Below are 12,645 nucleotides of genomic sequence, written 5' to 3' on the forward strand. Positions count from 1 at the left end.
AGCCCCTGCTGAACAAGTATTTCAGTCGCTGACTTGAAAAGAAAACTTCCGGATACCTCTTTATAAAAATATTTGTTATAATCTGCTTACGGCCTTGTATTTGTGTAGTCATGTAAGCCTTTTTTGATTTTAGACTTAAGAGGAATGGAAATATCTCCTGAGCTCTATGTGCAACCAAATCTTTAACTTTATCCTTACCAGAGTTGAAACGTGAAGAGGTGGTAGGAAGGAATGTGATATATTTTTATTTCACCAGAACAAAATCTTACAAGTAGATTTATTACAGAAGAAAAATCAATAAAATACAAGAAGGCAAAAAAAAATCCCCATATTCGATGATATTAATACGCTTTCCTGAGCTCATTCTGTTAACACTCGAATAACAGTGATACATTGGAAAGATCATTTCAGTTAAATGGATACGAAGAACATGAGAAAAGTCAAGAACCAGTAAAGACCAGTCGGCTCACTGAAGCTCATCGCCCAAGTACTCCAGCTCTCCCATTAGGGCATCCAGACACATTTACAACGCACTTAACAGTTTTGGTTCTGTTGCTCCTTTTGTAGAAATATTCCAGCTTCTGAGTAAAAAACAACTATTTCTTATTTGTTTAGTTTATGTTTTGTCCTCTGGTATTCCTTCCGGGATTTAGTTTGAAACTCTGCATTCATCTTATCTGTACTATTTAATGTTTTATAGATCCCAGTAAGTTCCTAAATTAACTGCTTTCTTCCGAGCCTGCAGTGCTTGACCTCCTCTACCAGCGCTTGCCTTGGCTCAGTAATAGCATTCCCCTCTCTGATTCAGAAAGATAATATTTCAATACCCACTCAAAGACTCGAGCACATAATCTAGGCTGACACTTCAAGATAGTACTGAGGGATGCTGCACTGTCGGAGGATGCCTTCTTTCGGATGAGACGTTAAATCAAGTCCCCGTCTGTCCTCTCAGATGGAAGTAAGCGATCCCATGACACTATTTCAAGAAGAGCAGCGAAGTTCTCCTGGTGTCCTGGCCAATATTTATCGACAAATCAACGTCACTAAAACAGTTATCTGATCACAGATGTTAATTGTTGTTTATGGGATCTTGTGTGCAAATTGGCTGCCCCGATTGCCCTACTTTACAACAGTGACGACACTTCAAAAGTACTTCAGTGACTATGAATCGTTTTGGGATGAGCACAGGTCGCAGAAAGCGCTACATGAATGCAGTTTTGTTCTTTGTTCCTTCCTAGCTGATTCCCCGTTCACTGAGATTAATTTTGCTCCACTCCTTGCACCAATCCAATCCCTATGGCCAGACTTCAATGGGACAGAAAATCCAGCAGAGTGAAAATGAGCTGCCGATTCGCCATCGCCTGTATTGTGCTATCGTTTCTACCACAAACAAATTAAATCCGCATTCCCATCAATTTTCAAATAACTCAAGTCACTGACACCTTAACGATCACGGTGTTGTGATTTAGGAAGCAGCTACCAATCAGTAATCCGCACCAAATCCAATCCTTTCCAAACTGCAGAGAATTCAATCTGCACAAAGCAGCAAAAAGCAAATGCAGGTGCGAACACGAACCAGATGCGTGGCCATGAAGGTCTATGGCCGGTTAAAACAGAGCTTGGACATTACTGTCACTTGGATTTCTGCAATCTATTTCATCATCAGCTTGTAAAATAAGGCGAAGGGGACAGTCAAACAGGAGCGCCGTTTTTACATCCACTCTGGCCGTTAATTATTAACTATTATAAATTCGTACTCTCCACCATTCCACTTAGAATAGTTGCCATTATCTTGCCTGTTATTAATTTCAGGTTAATGAGCCTGCAGTTAGATACACTCAAACAAATAAAACGGGTTCACCATTGGTCACGAATATTACTTGGCTTTCCGTTCCTCGTAAATAACGTCTGCTCTTTGGTTTTTCATCCGAAGCTGAGCGTACTCCGTGCTTTTATCCTTACGTGGAGGCTTTGCTGTTTTTTTGGAGCTTGTCATGTCTATTGAAGCGTAGGTCAGCTGGTTTTCGGGTGCCCTTTGCTTGGTCTGTAAAATCAATGTATGGGAATCTCATCAGTTCGATAATTTAACTGTATGAAGATTAGTATTAATCAAATCATTGGAATAACCAGAACTTCGAAGAATCAGGGCTAAATACAACAGATTACCAAATATCTATTGAAGCGATTTCTTGCACCATCCCGCATGTCCGTTAATTACAGGTAATTTGTGTCTCTTTGTTCTGCTCCACGGCCCTACCTGGGCATACACTGTCCTCTCTTGATGCTTTGGTCTTGGATCTTTCCGGGACTTGGTCATATCTAGTGCAGCATAAGGCGCCATCACATCCACTGTTGCCTGCATAGAATAAAAGGCAAAATTATATCTTGTTATGTTGTTGGGGCAGATATCGCGGTTGGACGCTCCCTGCGAAGAACGATGCAAGCAGGCCCGGAAATCATGTGTCCAGAGTCCATCCATTAAATTAATGGATGGAAATTCAGTTGCAGCATAAACTGCGAAGATCATAACATTGTCATGATTAACAACAACAAAATAGATTAATCCATGGTCCAAGGAAGACCATAGGATAAAAGACCTGTCTTTATAAAATAATAAAACACATCCTACTGCAAATCAAGATACATAAAACTAAACTTAAAATAGACCTTCAGGAAATCTAAAATACATAAAACTAATAGTGACAGAAAGGTAAAACATGGAGTCGGATCCAAAATTGGCAATAACAAGGAGGGTAAAATCATAATGGACAAACCAACAATACGTAATTTTGTCGTGACTGCACCAGCGTCATTCTTGACGGGGTCCCTTGAATTGCGAGGTTGTTCGCTCCAATCTTCCCCGGTAGGAACTGTCCAGCGAATGATGGTCGATATGAAAACATTCCTCAAAGGTCTCAACGAGGCGGTAATAGCGGGACTGCAGGAGTCTGCCCAGGGTACGTTCCAGCTGATTACGTTTCGCTCGGGTCGCTGATTCCACAAGCGGGGATGTTGTTTCACCGATCGTTCACTTCCGGATTGGAGCAAGCTCTCTGTTTTCCTCGTCCCCTTCTATGTGTTCTCCTGACATCACCTATTCGTGTGTTCTTTGAACGGCCGTGAGATCGCACACGGTAAACGGCGGCAGTGAAACACACAAGAGTACCACGGTTGAGAGTTCTCTGGGCAGACCATTTAGCCAATGTTTGTATGTTGTTGCCCGGCGGGACCACGAGGAGGCACGGCTCACTGCGACCGAGAACCCACAAGAAGGCCGCAGCCGCGAAACTATGGCTCTCTTGGGAGACTAACGCCAAAAATGAATCCTAAGAGAGTCATAGTTAATCCCATATTGATGGCACCTAGTTATTGTGTCCCCCTCAAGTGGAAACATCTTCTCCATGTCTACCCCATCAAACCCTTTCATAATCTTAAAGGCCTCTATCAGGTCATCCCTCTCTTCTCTTTTCCAGGGAAAAGAGTCACAGCCTATTCAATCTTTCCTGATAAGTATAACCTCTCATTCCGGTATCATCCTAGTAAATCTTTTACACCTTCTCCCGTGCCTCTATATCGTTTTTATAATATGGAGAATAGAACTGTTCGCAATATTCCAAGTGTGGTCTGACCGTGATTCTGTACAAGTTTTGCCTAACTTCCCTGCTTTTCAATTATATCCCTCTGGAAATGAACCCCAGTGCTTGGTTTGCTTTTTTATGGTCTTATTAACCTGCATCGCTACTTTTAGTGATTTGTGTATCTGTACCCCTAAATCCCTCTGCTTCTCCACTCTGTTTTGACACTTATTTTCCAAGGAATATGTGGCCTCCTTATTATTCCGACCAAAATGTACCACCTCATATTTATCTATATTGAAATTCATTTTCGAATTACATGCCCATTCTGCAAGTTTACTAACGTCTTCCTGCATTTTGTCGGAGTCCTCCTCTGTGTTAACTCTACCGCACAATTTGGCGTCGGCCACAAATTTTGAAATTGTACTTTCGATTCCCGAATCCAAATCGTTTATGTAAATGGTGAACAACACTGGTCCCAGCAACGATCCTTGTGGAACACCACTTCCCACCTTTTGCCAGTTTGAGTAACTACCTTTAACCCCCACTCTCTCCTTTCTGTTTTGGAACAAACTTGTTATCTATTCTGCTACTTATCCCCTGACGCAACATGCACTGACCTTAGTCATGAGTTTACTATGTGGTACCTTACCGAAGGCCTTTTGTAAATCCAAATCTATAACATCCACTACATTGCCCTTATCTACACTTTCTGTAACTCCTTCAAATAATTCAATAATGTTGGTCACGCATGACCTTCCCTTTTGGAATCCGTGCTGACTATTCTTTATTCTCATTTTCGGTTTCGAGATGTTTCTCTATTACATCTTTGAGTAGGATTCCAATATCTTTCCGAATACTAACGTTAAGCTAATTGGTCTATAGTTCCCTGGACTTGTTTTATCTTCCTTTTTAAATGTAGGGATCAGATTAGCTGTCCGCCAGTTCTCTGGCACTATTACTTTTTGTAATGAATTTTTATATATATATATATATGTAGAAGTGCCTCCACGATCTCTTCCTTAATGCTTTTAGTATGCTTCTGGACCTGGGCATTTATCCTCTCTAAGATTGATTACTTTATCAATTGCCTCCCCCTTTCTATCTTAAAGGTCTTTACATCTTTTTCGATCTCTTCTTCTAACGTCATGCCCACCATATTAGTCTCCCTGGTAAATACTGAAGCAAAGTAATTACTTAATAATTCTGCCATTTCACTGTCGTTGCCTGTTGGTTTATCTTGTTTATCTATTAGTGGCCCGATCGCTAACCTGATTTTTCTTTTATAGGAACATAGGAATATAGGAACAGGAGTAGGCCATTCAGCCGCTCGAGTCTGCTCCGCCATTTGATAAGATCATGGCTGATCTGTGATCGAACTCCATATATCTGCCTTTGGCACATATCCCTTAATACCTTTGGTTGCCAAAAAGCTATCCATCTCAGATTTAAATTTAGCAATTGAGCTAGCATCAATTGCCGTTTGCGGAAGAAAGTCCGAACTTCTACCACTCATTGTGTGTAGAAATGTTTTCTATTCTCGCTCCTGAAAGGTCTGGCTCTAATTTTTAGAACGTGCCCCCGACTCCGAGAATCCCCAACCAGCGGAAATAGTTTCTCTCTATACACCCTATCTGTCCCCCTTAATATCTTATAAACTTCGATCAGATCACCCCTTAACTTTCTAAAATCTGGAGAATACAACCCCAATTTGTGCAATCTCTCCTCGTAACTTAACCCTTGAAGTCCGAGTATCATTCCAATAAACTTATGCTGCACTCCCTCCAAGGCCAATATGTCCTTCCGAAGGTGTGTGCTAGAACTGCTCACAGTACTCCAGGTGCGGTCTAACCAGGTTTTTGTATAGCTGCAGCATAACTTCTGCCTCCTTGTACTCTAGTCCTCTAGATATAAAGGCAAGTATTCCATTAGCCTTATTGATTATTTTCTGCACCTGTTCATGACACTTCAATGATCTATGTACCTGAACCCCTAAGTCCCTTTGGACATCCACAGTTTTTAACTTTTTACCATTTAGAAACTACCCTGTTCTATCCTTTTTTGATCAAAAGTGGATGACCTCACATTTGCCTACATTGAATTCCATTTGCCACAGTTTTGCCCATTCACCTAATCTATCAATATCCCTTTGTAATGTTGTGTTTTCATCTGCACTGCTTACAATGCCACCAATCTATGTGTCATCGGCAAACTTAGATATGAGACTTTCTATGCCTTCATCTAAGTCGTTAATAAACATTGTGAATAATTGAGGCCGTAAGACAGATCCCTGCGGGACTCCACAAGTCACATCCTGCCAATGTGAGAACCTAGCCGTTATCCCGACACTCTGTCGCCTTTCGCTCAGCCAACTTCCTAACCAAGTCGGTACTTTTCCCTCGATTCCATGGGCTTCTATCTTAGCTAACAGTCTCTTATTTGGGACTTTATCAAAAGCGTTCTGGAAGTCCATATAAATATCATCCATTGACATTCCCCTGTCCACTACTTTATTCAACTCTTCATAAAATTTAATCAGTTTTGTCAGGCACGACCTACCTTTCACATTTATTATTTATGTGTCTGTAGAATAATTTGCTATTTTTTTGATATTCCTTGATAATTTAATTTTGTGCTTTCTTTTTGCCTTCCTAATTGCTTTTATGACTTATTTCCTAACCCTTTCCTATTCTCTTTTGTCATCCTCTCGTTTTTTGTCTGCGTCTTTAGTGTATGCATTTTTCTTCAGTTTCAATTTGGCCCTTATTTCTTTATTCATCCATGGTGTGTCATTACTGTCGAGTTTTGTCTTGCTTTTTCGTGGGATATATTTCTCCTGGACTCTTGTGATCACCGTTTTATACATTTCCCACTGCCGTTCTATTTCTTTCATTGTCAGTAATTTTTTCCAGTTGATTTTTCCTAGTTCCATTCTCATCTTCTGAAAATCAACTTTTTCACCCAATTTATTACTTTTGCCTTTGTCTTACTTACATCCTTCTCAATCTTTACCTTAAACGTTTTTATGATGTGATCACGATTGCCTAGATGTTCCCCTAAGCTTTATTTTCTTATTTGTCCTGGTTCATTTCCCATTACTAGATCCAGCAGTGCTTCCTCTCTTGTTGAGCTTTCTACGCACTGAGTGAGAATCTGTCCTGCACACATTGTAAAAACTCTATTCTCTGTACCCGTTTTGTACCTCTTCTGGCCTACTCCTACTCCTATCTCTTATGGTCTCTTATGGATTATGCTCTTTTCTTGACAGTTTATTGGGGATGGGTAAAATTGCCTACATACTTGTTCCTCTACCTCCTCCCACTATTAGGTGGTCTATAGTGGATCCCCATTCGCGTGATCGTGATAGTGGATCCCCATTCGCGTGTTCGATCTCTTATGTATGATTTCAATCCGCATAGAATCTGTTTCTATCATTCTGTTAGTTATGTCCCTTTTTTTCTAATGCCAATATATTATCCCTAATTAGTACAGCAACTCCATCTCCCTTTCTTTCTCCCTATCCTTTGTGATTAAACCTGCAATATTCACTTGCTAGTCCTGTTCTTTATGGAGCCATGTTTCACTTATTCCTACTACATCTGTTTCCTCATTTCGGATTATTGCCTCCAGTTCCCCCGTTTTATTTCGGTCGCTGTGTACATTGCTGGGCAGATAGTTTAAATCGTCCTTTTTACTTGTTTCATTCAATTTTACACGTTTTACCTTATCATTTTTCTTATTTGTCACTCCCACTTTGTTGATTTCAGCTTTTTTATTGTTTCCCAGACCCGGAGTATATATGGTTTCTACAACACTGGCCTGGATTTTACTCTGGTCCCTTGTTCTTACTCTTGTTTTTTCTTTTTTACTAATATTTTTCTCTGAACCGCCCCCCTTATCGAGTTAAAGTCTTATTAACCACCCTATTTATCCTTTCCACTTGGACCTTGCTCCCAGCTGTTTCAGATGCAGCCCGTCGCAACTGTACAGCTCCTTCCTGTCCTATTACTGGTGCCAGTGTCCCATGAAAAAGAACCCGTCTTTCCCACTCTAATCCTTCAGCCACGTGTTTATTTCCTGATCTGTTTGTCCCTATGCCATTTCGCATCAATGCAGCGACTGAAGGGAATGCCGATTTCTTGCAGCATGTTTCCTCATGTTCTTAACATTGTAGCAAATTCGCCCACTCCACGATCTAAAAAATCGCGTCTGTGATCTGGGCACACGCGGGAAATGGAAATCGCTAAACTTGGCACTGCGGGCCTGTGACTTTGTGCTTTTTTTTCAATTCATTCTGGAGATGCGCGCATGCTGGCAAGGCTGGCATTTATTACCCATCCCTAGTTACTTTGAGAAGTTAGTGGTGGGCTTGCTAGGACACTTCAGAGGGCAGTTAAGCGTCAACCTCACTGGTTTGGGACTGCAGTCACAAAGAGGTCAAACTAGGTGAATGCGGCAGGTTTCGTTCCCTGAAGGACATTAGTGAACCACATGGGGATTTAAGACAATCCAACAGCTTCATGCTCACTCTTACTGATACCAACTATATATACGGATTTTTAAAACTTAATTCAAAATCTCAAACTGCCATGTAGGATTTGAATTCGCATTCTCTGGGTTTCGTCCAGAGTTATTTAATGGACACAAAATCATGGAGTGCGGTTGTACAATTGCGCAATATATTGCCCGCTGTGTTCAGGAGACAACAGCAGATATTTTTTTTCTGTTCACTACAGTTGATGGTAACTTTTAAGCTATATGTTGATGGTTACTTAAACTATATGTTGCTTCACAATCCTGAGGTGACAATTCGAAGTCGGGTGCCTCTGACTTACTGTCACAGATACAGACAAGTCTAATGTTTCTACGCCTGTTTGTTGCATAATTACTGGTATCACTCTGCACTATTTTTGTATAAATCTTTACAACGACAGAATAACGCGGGGCAAATCATTTCAATGCTAGTTTTACGCTCGGACTCTTCTTTATATTTACATTCGAAATATAATGGAATAGATTATGGAAACATACCGGCTGTTTGCAATGGTCTGAGCTTTCATCGTCGTTCTGCGCTCCTGGTAATGAACGAATTTCAAGACTTTACAATGAAGCATTTCATTAGCTTAGAAATACACTAAGTGGTGGACTTAATGTAAGAACATAAGAACATAAAACATAAAAAATAAGAGCAGGTGTAGGCCATACGCACTCGAGCCTACACCGCCATTTAATAAAATCAGGGCTGATCTTCGAACTCAACTCCACTTTCCCGCCTGATCCCCATATCCCTAAATTCCCATAGAGTCCAAAAATCTATCGATCTCATTCTTGAATAAACTCAACTACTGAGCACCCACAGCCCCCTGAGTTGAAGAATTCCAAATATTCACGACCTTCTGAGTGAAGAAATTCCTCCTCGTTTCAGTCCTAAATGGTCGACCCCTTACCCTGAGACTGTGCCCCCTAGTTCTCGACTCTCCAGTCAGGGGAAATAGCGTCTCAGCATCTACCCTCTCAAGGCCTCTCAGAACCTTATGTTTCAATGAGATCACCTCTCATTGTTCTAAACACCAGAGAGTATAGGCTCATTCTACTCAATGTAAAATATTACATGATCTTGATATCATATTTAAGGAATTGCTTAGATTCTGACCTGTGATTAACAATAATGACGGCATTGATCATCTACCGACGGGGTCTTGCACGCAGCAACAGGATGATTGGAAAATCCCAGGAACACTGCCCACTATTCCATGTCCATTGTCCTGAATGGATGGAAAGTCGCAGGCGATGAAAGATTGTTTTCCAATACAGATCCCGCTGAGTGCCAGTCTCAGCAGATGGCTGGGGGGTGCTGGGAAATTCCGCTGCATTTTACGCAGCATGTAAGAAATTCGAATCTACCTCCACACCAGTAGTGATAAAAATCATAGTCCACAAATTAGTTGTTGAAATTTGTATAAATGAAACAGACTGTGGTGAAAGTGAAGGGACCCTTATACTTTTCAACCTAAGGGAAATCGATAATCACCAACAGTTCCAGTTCCTGTGTGACAGCGTAACTGCACTTTGACCGTTAAGTTACAATATACTCCTTTTCTATCTACATGTAACAGGAACTTCCCGCTCTCTCTTCGAAAGTTGTGTTTACATTAATAAAAATACTAAATGATTACTTACCTTTATTCTTCTTTGAGAGACATCGCTTCCCGATGATGAGAACTAATACCGCGAATACCAACCCGACCCCTGCACATGCAGAAATCAGCAAGTAACGGGTGATCTGACCACCTATTAGATTTAGATGAAATATATAAATATGAAGTAGTACACTATTCAATTCAACAAGATCACGACTTAAAAGATCGTGAATATTTTAATCAATTTTTGCTATTTTATTACTTTTTATTTAAAGTATAGTTTTATGAAACAAAATAAAACATGAGCTATGTTTAATTTTTCATGCTTGTGAAATAAGTTATATTTACATTATGTTTCCTTATACTCAAATCTGATTGCAATAAGACTTCGATATAAGTGTGATAATGATTAATTTGTTACTTTATAAGAAGCTAATAACTGTTGCTAAAATTATAGATGTCTGCAGGTTGCGAGCACGGTTTAAGTGATGTAGGAAACAGCGGTCCAGCTCCGATGCGTTGCGACTTGGGGAACGGCAGGATACGGCTTACATCCCGATATTGTCACAAGCGTCAGTTCCATATCTCGACCGTGACTCCCACTGGGGCAGGTGATGCTGAACTGCTGTTGCAGAGGCTTTGGAGCAGTACACCTGGCATAAATCCACAGATTTGATGATGGAGGTGGGGCCGGGTCTGGAGGGAGGGGGGTGGGGAGCGATCACAGTAATCGGTTCTATTTGCAGGATAACTGAGATCTGCTATCTTACCTATAGGATAGGTGACAATGTGAGTGGCCGTGGCTGGAATTTGTAATGTAACGTGAGACACCAGGCAGGTATAAACAGTCCCAGTTGGAACAGGCGGTGTATCATCCAAACGGCTGGAAGCTTCATATAGTCCATCGGTGTTGAGTTGTATAACGTTACTTATCTCTGTTGTAGTTTTGGTCCCATCTTTATACCAAGTGAAGGTGATATTCTCCGGGTAAAACGGAGATGTCGCGCACACAATAGTCAGAGACGCAGATGAATCCTTTTCATGTTCTTGAGAGGTAATTTTCAGCGGAGTTGGCGGAACTAGAAAAATTGAGGAAAGCAACGTTCCTCGGGCATCAGTCAAGGTCATCAACAGTCGCTTTGTTTCGTCCGAATCCGGACAGCACGATGAGGGGAGATATTCACTGTGCGCTATCGGTAGCGACATCGTAAACGGCATCTTCGTAAATGTTCACATTATCTCGGGGGTAATTTTATCTTTTATCCCCGGGCGATAAAGGGTGACCGCTGATGGGAAAGAAAATCGGGCGGCCGATTAACTATCGCCTGTTTTGCGGTACCGCTGCCGACCAATTCCACCCCTTTAATTATAGCAGCTGATGATAAAGTACAATTTTCCCAAACGCGAGGGACTTTGACACAAAGTTTCTGGATGATATCCTATTTACTGGAGGCTAAAAAGATGATGAAAATATGGCGTGCGTGGCTCAAGTTACTGAGTGCGGACTTTAACTGTTAGTCACACCCGGCTTTCAACGATCTTAACATAAAGACCATTAAGTTACAAATGAGCGAATCTGAATTCCAATAGAAACGGTCAGCCTTCCCGAACCAATACAGACAAAATAAACCAACGAACTGGTTAAGATTTTGCTTACTTTGGCAGATCCGCGTTGGTATCCAATGCTGTCGAGATATATATATCCTTAACGGATACTGCAATTTTAACTTAATATGCTTGTTGTATAAATGCTGACTGTGTGTGTTTGGGCTAATATTACTACCAGATAATCCTCTTGTTGATTAATATTGCTAAAATATTGTAATACCCAATAGCATGTAACGTGTAGCAGCCTACATGCAATTTGAATTTATAAATACAAAACGATTGGAATGTAAGTTGCAATGTGAATCCTTCAAAGCACACCAGAGAAATGATTCGAATATTACAGTCACAGAGATCGCATTCGTCGCTATTTTCATACTTACCCCATACTGCTAAATATGATCCAGTTCCGTTTCCAGCTATTCTCCCTTGATGGGCGACAGTGCAATAATACAATCCCGAGTCCTTTACAGTCACATTGATTAACCGAAGGAAGCCGCTGAATTTAGTTTTGAAGCCAGTTACTTTTCTCTCATCAGGTCCTGTGCTGAGATATTTATTATCACCCTGTTTCCACCAGTGCACGTTCACACGTGGGCCGTCTTGAAATAAGGGAATCGAGCAATGAAAGGAGACGCTTGTACCTAAGATTGCGCTCGCGCTTCCAGGGAGTTGAGTCACTTTGACCGAAGTATCGCCGGAGTCTATCGGAAAAGAAAATCAAAAACGAATTAGCGAGATTGTGTTACAGGAGAAAAGGCGCGAGGGTAAGGGAGTCAGGCAAAGAGTCCAAACGACAGTGATACATTTTATATGAAAGTAAAGTATCTACTTGCGCGTTTTAGCTATAAAGCGGGTTGTAGAAGAAACAGGTACCTATGGAAATGATTCCCAGAACAGAGATGCAATGAAGTGCAACGCTCACCAACATTCTGAGCCAATTAATCACTCGGAGCGACAGACCGTGAACTGGCTGATGGTTTGTAAGAACACTGAGGGGCCGGAGTATGAAATACGTCACAATGAAGCATGATACTGTCAATGGATTCAGAAAATGCCCTTTTTTGTCTGTTTGGTGAGATTTGCTGAAACAATTGTATATTCGCCAGAAGAGGGCGCAGCTCGGAATTTTAAGTTTGTGCAGCTGGACCGGCCCAGCCACGGGACCTTCCAACCGAAGGAAAACTGTGAAGAAAAGGTTATGCACTCGTTTCGGAATTGCAGATTACAGTGCACTGCGCCTAGTATTTCCACGGGAGTTTTCTGACGGTAGACCGGTGGAATCCCATGAAGATTGGTATCCTGGTGTTGAATTTCCTTTGAAT

At 41.2% G+C, this 12,645-nt stretch overlaps 1 protein-coding gene across 1 annotated transcript; it reads right to left on the bottom strand.

The window, feature by feature from the left end:
* Window positions 1–310: 310 nt before the first annotated feature.
* On the bottom strand, window positions 311–10,933 carry LOC137333872 (tyrosine-protein phosphatase non-receptor type substrate 1-like). Its single transcript, XM_067998258.1, has 5 exons — window positions 10,486–10,933; window positions 9,756–9,866; window positions 8,607–8,650; window positions 2,258–2,356; window positions 311–2,044 (listed from the first exon to the last, which is right to left on the bottom strand). Exons 1-5 carry the CDS (start codon window positions 10,931–10,933, stop codon window positions 1,877–1,879), a joined length of 870 nt encoding a protein of 289 aa, XP_067854359.1. The 3' UTR covers window positions 311–1,876.
* Window positions 10,934–12,645: the final 1,712 nt, after the last annotated feature.

This window comes from Heptranchias perlo, chromosome 16 (genome assembly GCF_035084215.1).
Source record: "Heptranchias perlo isolate sHepPer1 chromosome 16, sHepPer1.hap1, whole genome shotgun sequence".
Taxonomy (NCBI): Eukaryota; Metazoa; Chordata; class Chondrichthyes; order Hexanchiformes; family Hexanchidae; genus Heptranchias; species Heptranchias perlo.